Source organism: Dermacentor andersoni, chromosome 3, assembly GCF_023375885.2.
Source record: "Dermacentor andersoni chromosome 3, qqDerAnde1_hic_scaffold, whole genome shotgun sequence".
Taxonomy (NCBI): Eukaryota; Metazoa; Arthropoda; class Arachnida; order Ixodida; family Ixodidae; genus Dermacentor; species Dermacentor andersoni.
In genome coordinates, this window is record NC_092816.1 from 21,962,777 (window position 1) to 21,980,632 (window position 17,856).

General features: G+C 49.8%; 1 protein-coding gene across 1 annotated transcript; it reads left to right on the top strand.

The window, feature by feature from the left end:
• Positions 1-11,899: 11,899 nt before the first annotated feature.
• LOC126519079 (glucose dehydrogenase [FAD, quinone]-like) lies at positions 11,900-13,922 on the top strand. The gene has a single exon (XM_050168692.3). It carries the CDS (start codon positions 11,900-11,902, stop codon positions 13,754-13,756), a length of 1,857 nt encoding a protein of 618 aa, XP_050024649.1. The 3' UTR covers positions 13,757-13,922.
• The last annotated feature ends 3,934 nt before the right edge of the window (positions 13,923-17,856 follow it).

Here is a 17,856-nt window from a genome sequence, read left to right on the forward strand (position 1 = left end):
ACCCCGTCGTGGCACACAGCCTTTGGCTAATTCCGCGCACCGGTTGCGGCAGGACCGTGCGCAACCGGTTGCCCGGCGGCACCATCGCGGGACGAGAAGAAGAAGAGCAAGGAGTAGAGCGTCGGCGATGGCCGCAGGGCCCCGACGTCGTGACGTGCGGCGGAGATCAAAGCGGTCCGGGGCGCGCTTGGACATCGAGACGCGGTCACGCGGAACGACCCGATCGGTCGACCGCGGCTGGCGAGGGACAACGCGCCACGAAGTGTCCGACCGAGTCGGCGGATTCGCGGAGACACGCACTCCGTCTCTCACGAGTTGGTTGTCCGTGCAGCGCGAGGCGCACCTGCATTCGGGTGGAGATGCGCAGGGAGATACGCTGCCTTTCTCCGTATGCGAGCTCGCAAAATTGTCTGGTGCAGCCTCGTATATAGTCGTGATTTCTTCTACATACGTCTCTCTGACACGTAACGCCGAACCGAACTCGGCAGAAAAGTAAAATAAAGAACAATGAACAACAAAGAAAGTTACAGGGCGCCACTTATATTATAATTTACTTTATAAACCCGCATGTGCGTTGCAGCGGTCTCAAAGTGCTCGACCAACAGCGAAGGCTGGCAATGGGGAGAGAGGGAGGAAGAGAGGGAGGGGAGGAGGAGGATATATTAAAGAAGAGAAATGAGGCGAGGTCGGCCTGGAGCCTACTACTCCTCATTGAGGCAAGGGAAACTGGGATGTACAGCAAATAGATAGGTAGATGGCAGGTGACTATGCTATATCGCAATGAGCTGCTATACATATACATCTTGTCCAATATGCGTATGTGCGTGTACACATTACTTCTGCGTGTACACGCAGAAGTAATGTGTACATGCAATATGTATCCTCGTGCAAACACATTTCGCTCAATGTTCCCACCACACACATTCTAAAGGCAAGCCTCTAAGCCAGTGGTCAATTATAAATTAAGTTATTAGTTATAAGGTTTCGGTATACCCCTTTAACTTTACGGCTCCTTGTAGAATCACGCTCGAAGGCTCAAAAATGAAAATGAAGATTATGATAAATTTTTCCTGCTTGCAGGGGCACAAAGTGACAACAGTGCAGAGAGGCGCTCAAGTCAAGACCAATCTTGAGCACTGCTTATGTAAACATTCAATCGCTTTTATGACTGTGCTTGTCAGGTAATGTGAAGGGGTACATTGCAATGGAGCTGTTTAGCGCAGTCGTCGACTCGAGGCTGTTCAGTCGGTGTCTTTCTACGTTAAAATATAGTCTAAACACTCTGAACCACAGAAAAACACACTTACTAGCGTCAGAGCACCCTTAAAAACTTACTAACACGCTTGTTTTTGTTCACATGAAAAATAAGGAGATGTTGGCACCAAGAGATGGTGCTATTCACTCGAGAAACATTTAAATGCTTTACTAAATCCTTCAACATCACAAAAATAAAACTTGTTTTTGCGAACAAGTTCCAGTTTCGCAACACATCAGGAGAATGGGTCACGACTCGCGATGTATCGTTACATTGGCTCACTCTATTCCTGCGCGCGCAACCAGAAGAAATGCGCGCGCGCTCGTTAATATATTTTTTTAATAAGCAACGTCATCATATCTATAGCTTTATTGCTACACTGCTACACGACGTTCGGAGATCTTGCTCTGTGTCACGACGGCGACGCAATAACGTCGATAAGACCAGGTTAAAATAAGATTAAGATTAAGATTAAAATATTTTATAAGTGTTTACTAAACTTCATACTTGTTAAGTATGTCATCATCTTCTGCGCGAGCAGCATGTGAGAGAGACTTCAAAATGCATATTTGTCTGCGCTCCTTTAACAGCACATTACGATGAAAGTGTGCGCGACTATACTTGAACTATGTCCAAGAGAGAAACAAAGGAAGAAAAATTATTTGAGGAAAGGCAGAGAGGTCTCCCTGAGATAAAAGCCCTGCGTCCTACTACTCCGCTTAGAGAGAAGGGGAGAGGAGAAAGAGAGGGGTACGAGGAAGTGAAGACGTGTTGCTGAAACCATGGTCGGACATTACATGCACGAACGAAGCTAGCCACCCGTGCGCTCCTAGAGAGAGAGAGAGAGAGAGAGGCAGGGAGGTCAACCAGACGACCTTCCGGTTGGCTACTCTGCACTGGGGGTCATAAATTAAAGAAAAAAAAACAAGAAAAGAGAGACAGCTATTTGTGCATTAGTACAGTTTTTGACGACTGCCGGATTCACTGACCGCTATTAGTCCGGCTTTGCGACCGCACGTACGCTAAAAATTTTGAGCAACAGAGATTTAGATTCTCGGATGTCAACGGGTCCTCCGGACACTAATCCCGAATGATGTATATTTTATCAGTATTGTGAACGTTTCTACGCTGAAAACCACTGCAACAAATTTGCTTGTACAACGAACGAACTTAGATGTCCCCATTGCTTTACAACGAGTGCTTGTGTTGGCGTTGCCACTCTTCCCTATACATGGCCACCGCTGAACTGTACGGTTCGCGGAAACAGCGCTGTGGTAGCTGTACACGAACAAAACATTTCCAGAAATATTCTCTAAATAGCTATAACCCGGTTATACAAAGTTTGGATAGTTGACCGTCCCTTTTCGACGCTCTTCTATATTGTATTTCAACATTTACAAAGCCACGACAGGGGTACGCCGTGTATCCGCTCCGAATTCAACCTGTTTGTTCCTCTGTTCTTTCGAAGTAATCGATAATCCACAATTACTACTTCCTCAGTCTCGCCAATGCCTGACTCAGGAAGATGTATAACCATAAAGTAAAAGAAAGAAAGAAAGAACGAAAGAAAGAGAAAAACTGTTCAGTCGTCGGGTCACTACAACATGTCGCAAGCGACCATGCTCACTGACGTTCCCAACGTTGGAAAATGGAGTCCGGTCCATTCTATGCCACCTTGGTTTTGCCCTCTACCTCCTTGAAAACAATACAAGAAAAAATATCCAGTGATATAAAAGTGCGACGGTGCAGCGTCACCAACGGTGGCAATCGGCGTGACGCAGGCGTTCGATCAGCTATAGCGTATCGGTGGCAGCAATGTGAGACGGTACGAAGCGAAAAAAAAAAAAATGTCGGAAAGAAAAGAGACGCGGGGCAAGAGAATACCAGCGCGCAGAAGGGAAACTGATCGCTCTCATTGATTTCGAACGTGCAGCGAGCAACAGCGGCCGGGACACCCGCGCGGCGGTCATTCTGACAGTGAAAGACAGCCTCTCGGCGCCGAAGAGCAACGGGCCCCGACCGGGAGCCCAAGCAAACGGCCGCAAACACGATGAGCAATGGTCGCTCGCCGGCGATGACGCCCCGCTCTTGGGAAGCCCGGGGATTTGGACCCCGCGCACCTTGGGGCTCGCGTCGTTCCTTCCGCCGCCTCCACGCGTGTTGTGTGTTCGGGGCTCATCCACTCTCCTCGCCACTCACCCTCCGCTTCCCACCTCGCCCTACCCCACACGCACACACACACACGCACACTTCTCATTCTCCCTCCCTCTCTCCTTTACAACCTTTTGTTTTGTCGAGCGCGTTTCTTTGTCTCTCGTTCCCGGGCTAGGTGGGCTCGCCAGTTTGTTTCGTTGCGCGGGCGACTTTGTCCGGCTGTTTTGGCTGCCTATCGCCCGCCCTTTCCGCGACCTGATCCCGCGGTGCTCTCTCATGTGTGCCGCGGCGTCGGCCTTCGCCCTCGCCTAAGAAAACGGTAGCAGAGGAAGGTGGTGGGGGGGGCAGAGGAAAAGGCGAGGCACGTGACGTCCAAAGCAGGATGGTACAGCCGACAAATCCAAGAGAATGAATTTGAAGAGCGCCGCGGGCCGCCCAACCTCAGGAAACACAGACAAAGAAAGGCAAAGGCCGACGCGGCCACGAACGTTGAGAAGTAGAAAGTACATAACGGGAATAGCCTATAGGCTGCAGACAAAAAGAAAAAAAAACGCATTAGGGCAGCGACGCAGCGGCTATAATGCCTCTTTCTCGCGTGTGTGCTTGACGTGGCGGGCTGTTCTCCCTGCTCTGGGTCATTTGTCCGCTTCTTGCTGGCTGCCAGCCGCGCCGTCGTGGTGGCAGCAGCTTCGGGCCAGAAAGCCCCGTAGCAAGACGCGGGGCGTGGAAACGACACGATCCCTGTAATTCCTCATCCGCTGCTGCTGCGACGCTCTCTCACCGAGCCTGCGTGAGGGAATACGCCGCACCTTCGGAGCTATCCAGGGAAGTGGGAAGACAGAAAGCTAGAGGAAACCTCTCTCTTTTCTATTTGTCCCCTTCGCCCAGGTGTATACACCGCGTGTGTGCAGAGACTCGCGATCGCGCGCGCGCTCATCTTCGACTAAGGCCACCCGTCTCGTCATTTCTTTTTTGTTTTGTTCCATTCGCATCGACGTGCACCAAGTTCTGTTTGCTTTGTTTCGCGTGGTTGATCTTCTTTCGTTCGCTCATTTGTTCTGAAAAGTTTCCTTTGGGTTGCTTTGTCCTCCTTATGTGGCCGCCGTAGAGAAGTGGCTGCCGTGCTGACACGACTGGTCCGATTCGCGACCGCGCGATACTAATCGGATGAGGTTCAAGCACTAAAGAGATTGCAGACGAAATAAGAAAATAAAGAGGATAGTCAGAAAGGTACATATATTCGCAATTTCTGCTTACTTTCTCTTTATGCATCTTGCCGAGAAAATAACTGCCTTTTTTCGCGCAGCAGTCATTTCTTTGACAGCGTCTTTTTCGTAAGGGCCCCTGTGAACAGACATTTTTTTTTTTTATTATTGCGTTGCTCATCTCAGGCCGCAAAATTGTGATCTTCTCTGCGTGTTCTCGGGACTCTTTTCGGTTCTTATTTACGGAACTGTGCATGTGTGTAGATACTTTTGTATGTTTGTGCGCGTTGCTATACTATTTATTACACGGGGTGCGTCAGCGAACACTTTCAAACATTTTTTACACTTGCCTGTGGCGGATAGCACAATTCTAGTCCATGAGCTTGTCTACATGAACAAGCGGACATTACTTGCACAACAAACTGAAACGCATAATAGACTAATTACCGAAAATTCAATAATTAGACTGTTTAACTAATTAACTTATGACACATATAGCAATTTACAAGTTCTAGCGAGTGAGACTGCGAGGCAGTTGAAGGCATATCCATGAATTGTGTGAATGACGCCAGTTACGAGATATGCGCCGTCAAACTTGCCGTATAAGTGCACTGTCATTCCACTTACTTTCTTAACAAAAAGTCGTCTTATGCACTGAAGCACAAAAGTAGATGGAATGCCAATACATTTCTCCTCAAACTTCGGCAAATAATATCTCGAAACTGGTGTCATCCCGAGAATTCGTTCTAAGTGGATCCGCGTTGCGAACTCCCCGGCTAGAATTTGTAAATTGCAATACGTGCCGTGAGGCATTTAGTTAAAAACCTAATTAGTGATTTTATTGTGAATTAGTCGATTATGCATTTCAATTTTTTTTGCATGCCCGCCTCTTTGAGTAGACCAGCTCATGGACTAGGATTGTGCTATCTGTCATAGGCAATGTTTAAATATATGTTGAAAATTTTCGCTGAAACACCTGGCATGTGCCATCCTTTACTAGTGTGCTGAACTTCCCGAGTGATTGCATTCTTAGATTGTCTGCAGTTCCCTTTGGTGCTCATTGTGCTTTCAGCTATTGCCTTTCCTGCGACGAGTAGTTGTCGGCCCCATGGGTGATCATAGGGGAACTCTAGAAGATACCATACATAGGTTGCTATCTTCTGTTTTTTTAGCTGCACCAAATTTTAAAAACTACCTATAGCAGATAGCACAATTCTAACTGTTGAGCTAGTTTACTCGATGTGGCGGCGATTACTTGTACGAGAAATCAAAATGCTTAATTGAATAAGTAACATATTTACGTTGATTAACTTTTTATTTCATTACGTTACGGTGCATATTTCAATCTACGAATTGTAGGTAGTGAGATTGCAATGCTCTTTTCAAGCTCTGACAATTCGTTCGAAGTGGATACATCACCTTGCGAACTACCATACGCAATTTGTAAAAATTCGGGGAGGGGGGGGGGGGGGGGGCTGAAAGAAAAAATAATAAAAAAAGACGCCTAGCTGATATTTGAACGCCCTAATATCCAACGAGCGCTTTGGGATTTGAATCATCGCCTTTCATTCTTTCCCATTTCAGGTGCTGTTGGGAGAGAAGTTGTGAGTGTGGATCCTCGTCTCGTTCCTGCCTCGGGATGGAACAGGAAGTTGCTTGATGGGGCAAACGTGTTAGAGAAAACGTGCAGAGGGAACACGTTTTAATTATCACTCGAGTCTTCGCATCGTGGATAAAAGACGAGCGCGTCTGCGGGAACAATCTCGTTTCACGACACTTCTCTCCGAATGGTCAGTGAAGCGGTTACAAAGCTGTGATGACTAGTTAGGTAAGTCTTATTCATATGGCATCCAATGTGCAGAAAAGACAGAAAGAGGAAATTATGTAAAACCGGACATCTCACATCGCACTGCATTTAGCTAACAATCAATGCGACTGTAAATGATGATGAATAACGCTGGGCATTAGCATCCGACTTTACGAACCCCTCTTATCAACACACTTGCAATAGCGCATTAGTGCACTGTGTTGGGCTGTGCTACTGCGGTGCGTTTTCTTTTTTTTTTTATGCGAAGCCTTCTTTGCCTTATTTCTGGTGCTTTGCGGCAGGTAGGTTCTTGTCTTGCCTCGCGTTACTAAAAAGAAACTGTTGCGTAACCGATGGTGAAATCTAACCTCTCCCGTCGAGCACAGCAGCCGGGTGCTCTAACCATTAGGTCGCGGTCGCACCCTTTCTTTCCTAAATATGTATTGCATGGAATTATGAGTAGTAATGTCATGCGAAAACTAATAACGTTACATTTAGACACCCGCACGAAAAACAAAGGAACACGTGCTACGCAGTCCAATGAAAGTTCAAGAATCGAACAAACAAAGACAAGCGTCCAGGTGCAACATCCACTCAGGAATGGGATGAAAAGTTCGGACCACACTGCGCAATAGAGCGGGATCCTCTTGAAAGACCGACCTTGTCGAGCGAGGTGGCTCGGCTTGTCTGTCGATGACGCGGACGCGTAATTCTCTCTTTCTAAAGCCAGCCATATATCTTCGAAACGCTCCGCACGTGCGCCCCGGGCCGCTTTCTCCTCTTCTTTCCTCAAGACAGCTTGCGCTTTCAAGCCCCTTTTAGACTGCACTATCTCGAGTACCGGCCCAGTTTTCCCAGCCCTGTACCAACTTCAGGATTCTTCACGTTAATTTTAACATTCCTTCGCCTGAGTAGAAATGCCATAGTCGCTTCAACATACAGCACATGACATAGCCATGCATGTACGATCTGTATACCATGCAGGCAGTCGTTGGTGACGTCACAATCCATGTTTCTCTCGCTTACGCTCATCGACTACCTTTGTAGAACCCAACAATAACCTTGTCGGGAGATGTCGTCGAGTGACCGGCGTAGAAACCATGCCGTTTCCGCCATGCGATCCTCTTCAGCGCGGTCGTCGCTTTGCTGCTGTCGTCACACACACTTGCGATAGTGACCCACACAGACAACTACTCAATTTACACAAATACGTTGGTCCCCATGGTATCGCTTTGTGGAACCACAAGCAATTCTGGATAGCCAGATACCTGCAAAATGCTTTGCATAGCATCGAATCCCAGAGTGCGTGGGATTTACACTGTTTTGAGTGCTCATTATTATTAATATTCTTTGTTGCTTAAGGAAACACAGAGCTACTCATGTATATACGAGGATGACAGTGAAATAGAAGCGCTGGACAAAATGTAGAAGCTAAAGTGGCTTTTAAGAAATCCCTGGAGTCAGAAAAGGAAGTTTTTAAGGACACTCAAGAAATGCTAAATGTAGAGATAAAATTTTAGGTTATCTGCCAAACCTTTATTGAGACAGATAAGAAGAAACTCCCCCCCCCCTCCATTTCGCACGCACACACCACGCACAGACACCGCCTTGATCTTATATATTATATTTATGATTTCTAAATAACAGCAAAACCTTAGTCAGCAACAAGAAGCAGCAGATGCTTAAAGGGGCACTAAAGTGAAAAATTATTTCTTCTGGATCAGTAAATTACCGTTCTACAACACCAAAAACACCACTCTTACAACGATAAGACGTTTGGTAAGCCAGAAAAAGCGCAAGAACGAAATACGGGTGGCGACGCCTATTTAAGTTCCCGCACCGGGGGGCTGGGACGTCTTGGATTTTGATGGCATCTTCTAGGGCCTACCAATTATATATAGTGGTATAGATTGACTACATTGTGTTCTAAAGAAACCAAATATTAAAGAAGGCAAAATTTGGGAACCTTTATTCAGCCAACGCGGCCCAAATGCGAAAACATACTTTGGAATCCGTGACGTCACGCTGACGTACCGGCGCTGGGGTTTCGGCGCGAAATTCAAATACTGATACTTGGACCTTCATTTTCTCATCTAATAATCAAGCTATTTTTTTTAAATGACTGCCTGCAGGGTTCTCAAACAATGCTTCATTAGTCTAAACTAATTTATTGTTTCGCTTTAGTGTCCCTTTAAGGACATCATTTACTGTCCTCGACCAATGCACACTCACTTACAAATGCAACCCTGTATAGGCAACACTTGTGCTTGACGTCATGAGCGTCACTGCACTGAATGCGCGACTACAGCAGAGAGTCTGGGTCACGTACACAATGTGCTGTTGTCCATACACGCCTCCACCATTTGTTTTCGTCGTCATTGCTCATTTCCGCTCTTTCTCGCCTCCCCCTTTCCCATCCCCGTAGTACGGCAGCTGGTCGCCGCGCACTCCAGGCCAACCTTGCCTCATTTCTTTGTAAATTACTGTTTCCCCCCACACACGTATGTATGTATGTATGTATGTATGTATGTATGTATGTATGTATGTATGTATGTATGTATGTATGTATGTATGTATGTATGTATGTATGTATGTATGTATGTATGTATGTATGTATGTAGGTGTCAGTACGCTAAAGTAATTGCTGCTACCCCCTCCCCCCACCTCAGTGCCTTGCACGTGATGGAAGACGGCGCGCTTCCTCCCGGCTTCCTCCGTTGCGCGCGCGAAATCGAGCCATCACCCTCTGCTCACTCTCGCACACTTTCACTGGCACCCACAGCACACGACGCTCGGCCACGATGCTATCGTACTTGGACTTTATACGGAACATCACACGGTGACGCCGACGGGAAAGCGCCTGAAGTGTACATATAATTGCTATCACAATAAAAGGAAAACAGTCAGTTTGGTCTCCTCAAAAAGCTAAGCTCGCATTTGGCGTATAAATCTCGGCCTGGCGCATAAGGGTAGGCGTGGCCAGTTTCGACTGGAACCAGGTATACCGCCGCCTTCCCGCGGTTTAATTATTATCTTTCTCGTGCGCAGGCGCCCAGCTCCTCGGCGCACGATAAACGATAACGAAAATGCGCCAATACAACGACATCGGTGTCCGTGGTGGTGTCAATGCGCAACAGCAAGTCACAGTGTGACGAAGCGAGAATATGAAGTCGACAATTAGCGCACTCTCTGTCATTAGACATGATGATTGTGCATAAAGCACGACATAAAGTCCCAGCTGTCTCGAGACCTGTCACCGAAGAAAAAAATTAAATATTATACAAACAAACAAACAAACAAACAAACAAACAAACAAACAAACAAACAAGAAACGTAAGAAAGGGACGCCGTCGTATTCAGTTGGACGTTCACAATGTGCATCAATGTGAAGGTGCGCCAGTACACAGGCCGAAACTGCGTCATTTCAGCGTTACCTCACGGAGCACGTCCGCCCAAGACACGTCCGCCAGCGGCGTCCCAAGGCCACCAGTCAAAGCACCCGATGGGAAAGCGGTGAGGAGGGAGTCGCTCTAGAAAAGATGCTCCATTGAGGAACAAATTCGGCGTGAACAGAGCGGCGCGGAGGAAGCGGCGCGCAGCAGCGCTCCTGCGCCCACAGCTGGTGGCGCTCACCGTCCGCCGGGAGTTTAGCTCAGACGGGGACGCACAGCGTGGTGGCGGCTTGCACCGCGGCGCTCAGCACCGCGCACTGTTTCTTTTTTTCTTCCCCATTATAATGTCCTTGCTTTCTTTTTCTTTTTGTCAGTCTGACTTCGGCACTTAACTTTTTTTTCACCCTGCGCGTAGTTGCCGATGCTCGGCGGGCGTGCCGGGCGAGAGCCGGGATGCTGGCGTGCGCGTTCGATGGTGGTGGCGCTCTCGAAACGACAGGAGGACCCCGAGAAATAATAGCGGCTCCCCGGACGCCGCTCGCGCGCTCCTTATCGGGTAGGGACAGAGAGGTGGCCGATGGGGCGCCCCGATGAATGAACACCGCGCCGACGCCGACGCGTCTTCGACTCCCGCGGGAGACAACAATTCATCCGGTCATCGGAATCAGATTTGCATCGCTCGCTCACCTTGCGTGCTAGACGACACGGCCGAGTATCGTGCGCGAACACTCGAAGGCAGTGTGGTGCACACGCACTGCGGGAAAGAACGCCGAACGGGCTTCGAAACGCGGTCGGTCTGAATGCCGCGCACGCGTGGTTGATCGCCGAAAAATTGGGCTCGGGGCAGCGAACTGCATGCGGTGCGAGTTCCTGGAAGCATTATGGTGGAAGCATGGTGACGATCCAGCGCCATAGACCATAGAGAGTCATAGGGAAGCAGAATGAAAGAGAGGAGCAACAATATGGAAGACAAGCAACGCGGAACCAGAGCCGACTGCTAAATACATTTTTTTGTTTGAAGAGCACAAGCCATTTAAAGACTTGTAGAAAACAACAAGGAAACAATGGAGCATCTCGAGCATGTACAATGCTCAGCGATTGAAACGCGATACTCGGATGGCGAGGCGACTGACGCTTTTTTGCGTTGCCGTCGTTGCCGTCAGATAGCGCTGGATGGTCGTTGAGGAGCCGAACAGATGTTGCAATACATCAAAAACACTCTCGCTTTCATCTGATGAAAAAAAAAAAAATGCAACAGCTCGGTGCCTCCAGCGCCCACCGGCGGCGTTAAAGGTGCCAAGCATACACGCGCTTCGAATAACGCGTTTAATTGCTGAGCGCTGTACACAACGAACACTGACGGCTACTTTTATCGATATTGTCTGTGTTGTCCTGGCCTCTTTCGCACTTCTTCACTACGTCGTCAAGATTGGCCATTTATTCCCAGTCAAGTTGTTGGAAGCATTTTGGCCCCAGCGACGCTCTTCGCGGAGTACAGGCTCAAACATGCGCCCCGACTTGCCCGAGGAATACCGAAGAAGATATTAATCGTGGGCTCAAAGAGCTAGCGTTCGCACGAATATGTTGACTGCTTGAGGCGAGTGCTAAGATCGCATAGGCAAATGGGGTGCACGCGCCCTATCTGGCATACCTGAAACGTCGCGATACCCTGGCGTGCCAATTTGTGGCGTTCGATCATACACCTCTGTCATCTATCACTATTTTGATTGCCAAAGCCAGTCACGCTTCTGCGAACGTCACGAGCAGAATAGAATGTGCTTCTTTCACACAGCATTGTTACGATTCCACGTGGCAGTGTTTTCCATCACCACTCGGGGGGGCGCCACCCCCGATGAAAAAGGCTAATTGAAGAAGCAGTATTCGAGGTCACCATGGTCGGTGTTCTCTGCAACAGCACGGAACGGATCACTGTCAGCGGTTCGGCCATCTTTACAGAATGGCGACGGGCATATCTGCTCAAATCTGTTAGGACAAGCCGTTTGCGCTCGGCGGTGCGCAAGCAGCTCGCGTTTTGCTCTGCTCTTCTGTGTGACCATACGGACTGTCGCCGCTGCGTATTGACCAGATGGCCACAGCCTGGTTCCCTAGTGTGGGCACGTTGCTGCCCATTGCAGCGCTTATGTTCTACCGACTGGGACGCGACGATACGACCATGCAGACGCTCGACCTTCTCCAGGAGTACGATTACATCATTGTGGGTGCGGGCTCGGCGGGCTGTGTGCTGGCCAACCGGCTGAGCGCTGAGCCGCAGACGAAGGTGCTCCTGCTGGAGGCTGGTGGGTGGGAAGGCGAGCTGGCTGACATCCCCCTGATCGCAGCTTCTGTCCAGGGAACAGCTCTGGACTGGAATTACACCACGCGGCCACAAGAGGCGGCTTGCTTCGGCATGCACGAAAGACGCAGCAAGTGGCCACGGGGCAAAGTGCTAGGTGGTTCGAGTGTCCTCAACTATATGCTTTACGTGCGAGGTAGCCCTCATGACTACGACCGCTGGCGGGATCATCATGGCTGCGATGAGTGGGGATGGCAAGAAGTGCGGCCGTACTTCTTGCGCTCGGAGCACAATTGGGACCCGGACATCGCCTCTAACGGTCACCACGGGACTGACGGGCCCCTTTCAGTGATGCGCGCCCCGTACCACACTCCCGTGGCTGAAGCCTTTGTGGAGGCTGGCCGGCAAATGGGCTACCCCGCAGGTGGCGACATCAACGGAGACAAACTCGCAGGCTTCACGATTCCGCAGGGCACCGTCTGGCAGGGTCGTCGTCACAGTACACGCCGTGCCTTTCTGGACCCTATCCTTCACCGTCAGAATCTGCACATCGGAGTCTACTGCCACGTTACCAAGGTTCTCGTGAAAGATGGCATGGCCTACGGTGTTACCTTCGACCGCTACACGGTAGCACACCGCGCTCTGGCCCGACGGGAGGTGATCCTGGCAGCCGGGGCCATCGGCTCCCCTCAACTGCTGCTTCTCTCAGGCATTGGACCCGCCGTACATCTCAACGAAATCGGGGTACCCTTGGTGCGAGATCTGCCCGGTGTGGGTGCCAACCTTCAGGACCACATTTTTCCTGGTGGCCTCAACTTCCTGCTAGAGAAGCCAGTGTCCGTGCTTCAGTCGCGCACCTTCACCCTGCGGGAGTTGACGCACTACCTTGCCACCCGCTCTGGCCCACTGACGCTGCTTGGTGGAGTCGAGGGTTTAGGCTTCGTGAGCACACGCTATGCCAGTATGGAGTGGCCAGACATTGAGATCCACATGGCGTCCGGCTCTCCTGTGTCGGATGATGGCGATACCTTCCGCTTCGCACATGGATTAAGCAACGAGACGTGGGAATCAACATTTCTTCCATACCTGGGGCGCGAATCTATGTCGCTGTACCCTGTGATTCTGCGACCACAGTCACGCGGCCGACTGCGCCTACTCTCCCAAGACCCGTACGATGCACCGGACATCGACCCTCGCTATCTCACACATCCACGGGACATCAACACTATGGTTGACGCCATGAAGTTGTGTCTCCGGCTGGCGGGAATGCCTGCTCTGCGGCACCTGGGCACTCGTGTGTGGGAGAAGCCGCTGCCTGGCTGCGAGCTGTACCCGTTCCTCGGCGACGAGTACCTGGCCTGTGTGGCCCGCTCGTACACCAGCACCTTGTACCATCCGGCCGGCACCTGCCGCATGGGGCGCGTCAACGACTCGCGCACTGTCGTGGACTCGGAGCTCAGGGTGAAAGGAATAGATCATCTGCGCGTTGTGGATGCTTCGATCATGCCCACCCTTGTGTCCGGAAATACCAATGCACCAGTCATCATGATCGCAGAGAAAGCCTCGGACATTATCCAAGAGCATTGGCAGAAAATTCCTGTCCTGAGCAAAGAATCCGACGCAGTAACAATGTCAACGCCCAAGCTTTGAAGCTGTGCCAGAAACCACTCAAAGACTTGGCTGTGTCGCAATGCACTAAGAATGCAGGAACTAGAAAGCTTTTTTTTTTCTCGCTTGATTTGACATAGATAGCGCATCAAGCAGTATTTTAAAAGGTGCCCCAAATCTTTCTTGGGAACGGGTTGCAGTGTTTCAAATTAATGGTGATTGTATTTTAATTTTATCATCATCATATATGTTACTTAAGGACTCCTGGAGGTGTTACAAATTGGGCGCTATCAAGCTGAACTACTAGTGACCATATTATTAGTTATCTAGCGCAAACAGGACACGCACAACGCATTATTACTAACATTCATAATTTATTAGTGCATGCGTGCTAGAATGATGATGAGTGTATGTGTGAAGTTCAGTGTTTGACGGAAGCCCGTCTGGTCGGGATGAAACATGGTTAAAAGGTAAAAAAAACCCGGGGCACTACGCCGACCAAATAAAGATTTAAAAGAAAAGAAGACGTTTTGGCGTGTATGTGTGTAAGTGTATGTGCACTGTAATCCGACTTGCTGTGGCGCAAAGTATAAAGCTCGTAGAATACTCAGTAACTGCGATCGATCGATTGAGCTGTTGACTGTTCGACTTATTGAACGAACCTTGCTAGCAGTATAACGTCGTTGTAATTTGGTAGTCATTGCAGCATTTCCAATTATCGATTCCTTTTTTGCGCAGGAAGCCTACAAAATGCGTGTTGCGTGGTCAAGTATTCGATTCATTATCAGATGCATTGTAATTTCTTAGCGCACTCGAAAAACCTTGATACACCCAAAATAAGGACAAATATTTTTGTCTGTGCGTGTTTTTCAAGTGCGCTGAAGTCAACTCCAACGAGCTACTTCATTTAATTTATTTCACCTTAAAGGTCCGAAGGCATTACATAAGGGAGGGGGGGGGCGTACAAGGTGTAATATACAATTCAACAAAAACTCAAAGAGAAGAAAAAAAAAGTGCACTACAGAAGGCAAACAATCCAAGAGCAATGACAATGTTACAAAGCTGGACATAAAAGAGCATTCTACAGCGGCATAGGATGAGTATATTCACTTAGATTGCCACATGTGATTGTTTAGTATATACAAAGCTGCCACTCATAACATTGACTCCAGAGTCCGGGCTGACGTTTCCCTTTCCCTCCCCGTGTTCATCAGGCGCTGCGCGTTGCAACGACCTGTGAGGTCGTGAGGTACTGGAGATGTAATTTCAAGATAGCACAGCCATCCATCTCTCACGTTGGCGTCGTGCCGAATTTCTCCTTACGTTTCTACATTAGCTTTCCTTGATGATGATTATGACGATGATCGATATTGTTTTTTTTTTTTTTTTTTTTTTTTTTGTGGCACGCGGACATCTAGGCCAAGGAGTGTCAGAGCGCGAGCACTCCTGAACGAGGTAAGACTGAGCGAGGTTATAGGTTACTCCTTTCACAGAGTACCTGACCGGACCCTTCCTCAGTTGATATTCTCCCCTCTCTCTATCTAATGAATGTTCCAAGTACCTGAGCTTCAACGAAGGTCATCCGTAACCCATAGTGAGCTCACGTGAGCGTCTGCCAAAACAGAACTATGGACAATGGCAGCAAGCGCATGTTGTACCTTCCGCTCTCCCCAAACGCACACACGCAGCGGAGAGGGTGCCCTGCATGTAAATGTCTGTAATCTCGGTATTTACTCTTATAAATTCATCTTTCCATCCAGCCCTTTTATGCGCATGTATGCGATTTTGCGTGAACCGAGTCGGTGACAATTTCGAAACTAGCTTTTTCTTGTACACTAATGCAGGAAGCACGCACCAGAGCGCGGACCTAGTGCACAAGTTTATAACATTAACTTTCAGATTACAGTGAGCAGAAAAACGAAGCAGATATGAAAACACACGCACGCTCGTACACATGCACATACGGAAGGTTATTTATGCTGTCTCCAGTAAATCCGAGTCGCGTGCCCCTTCGTTCTGCAGGTCTCGCGCCGGTATCCGCGAGCTTCTGCACCGGTGCAGAAGCCCCGGGAACCGAACTGGTTCGGCCGCTGGCTCTCGCTCGTTCACCGTCGTCGCCGTCGCGGGCCCAAATTGACGACCAGCGCGGTTCCAGTAACGCGAGGCTTGACGCGGTCACGCCAGGTACGTCGTGCGAACGCCGCCACCTGCGCGAACGGCACAGCATCGCGAGCAGCGCTCGCTCCTCCACGCTGCCTCTTGCGGTTTGAATTGCTTCATTTTATAGCATTGATTTATTTTGCAAGAACGATGGAAATGCGTGAGCGCACGGCTGTTTCGTCCTGGTTGGGTAGCAAGGTGGCGCCCGGTGGAACAATCGAACGGGACGGAAAGTCGTCGTGCGGGGAATGGATCGAGAAAGTCACGAGTAGTCCTGTTTGATTCTCGAACCACTCAAATATCGATCGCCACTCGTTGCTACACCGCTCGAAGTGCAGCGTGCCGAAGCAACTAAACATCAGCAATTGTCACAAGCAAGGATGCTCTGTCACGGCTATCCAGTAATACCTTTGTTTTTTCCTGATGTCGTTGATCGGAATCAGGTGATTGGATATTCGTGAAATGGAAAAAAAATACTAAGAAAATCGTGTGTTGAGCTACGAGGGGCACTGTAGTAGAAGGCTAGGGATCAGCTTTGACCAACGCATTGTTATTAACGTACAGCTAAACTGCGTACAAGGCGTTGTGTGTGTGTCCCCGTCGTAATGGGGGCGCCGTAGCTGAAAAACAAATCCTCGACCTTATGCTTAGCAGCAGAACACCACAATTCCTTCCACTTCCATTTCTTTGTGAACGTGAACAAAGACGTAAAATTAAGACCTCCCTCACAGGTAAGACACTTCTAACTTCTCTTATGCCTTCTGTGGCTTCAGTGAATGTTGGCTTATTCGGGGCTTACTACTATATATCGACCTCTTTCGTTCCCTTCACCAACAGCATGGCTCCAACGAACCTGGTACCTTGAAGATCTTATATCAGAGTTCGGTTCCGTCACCGTCTTCTTCGTCTCAACGAGTGCTCCAGTACACGTTCAGTTCGTCATCCGAGTCCAAACAATTTGGCGAATTTCCGCCTACCGCAGGGACGTGTCTACTACATTAAAACCTGACATTATGCTTTCGTCACATTACAAGCAGGTTGTATAAATCAAGCTTAATCCAACTTCACAAGGTACTCAAAAATAAACGAGTAAAGAAGTAATGAACATTGAAACCCTCTTATTGCAAAGCGTCCGCAGTTGGGCTTCGCTGCACGCATAGTGTTGCTGCGGCGAAGCACCTACGCAGCGGTCAAGCTCCTCACGCGCGTTGCGTGGCCGCGCAGTAGAAAACCATCTCATCAACACCGGAACCCGCACCCGCAACTCTCGCGGGACTGCACCGCTAACCCGATAACCTTGGGCAGGGCGCATCCGCGTCATATTGCTCCCGCGCAGGAGGGGATGCGGCGGAAATTTCCCGATCGGCCGTATATATATATGAACTAACGTGTGGCGTCATAATCGGCAGTTGGCCACAAAATGACGCGCACTCGCGACATGCGCCTCGCTCTCCTTTATTCCTTCTCTTATTATTATTATTACCGTTCTCTTCGCTCTGCCGGCATACACTGCATCCGCGGGGAGCCAAAACGCGCGCCGCAAGGACGAGCAAATCAAATTAGGCAGCGCGTCGCGCGCGCGCGCCCACCCGCCCGCGCCATTTCGGGCAGGTCCGCAGCCACGCCGGTGGTGCCGGTCGTATCGACACGGGCCCATGCAATATGCAGTGGCCCGCGCTGCCCAGCGGCGCGCCGCACCGGCCGGCCACTGGCCACGCCGACTGATCGGCCAAGCAGCGGCGCTGGCCGCTGGCGGAGGGCCTCTGCTTGCGCAACGAGGACCCTCAATCACGACGATCCGGCGACTTCCTCGTTCGGCTCGCGGGCCATCCATAATGCAGCCGCGCGGGCAGCGCGCCCGTGGCCGTTTGCGCTCAATTCGATTTGCGCCCGGGCTTCGCCCGCCTTCTCCGCCATCCCAGGTGGCCGCGGTCGAGACACCGGCGCGAGGGCCCCCTTGTAATTGGCAGCGGGCGCGAGCC

What these genes read in the sequence shown, in the direction of transcription:
- LOC126519079 (XM_050168692.3), top strand. Translation starts at nt 11,900, where the DNA reads ATGGCCACAGCCTGGTTCCCTAGTGTGGGCACGTTGCTGCCCATTGCA.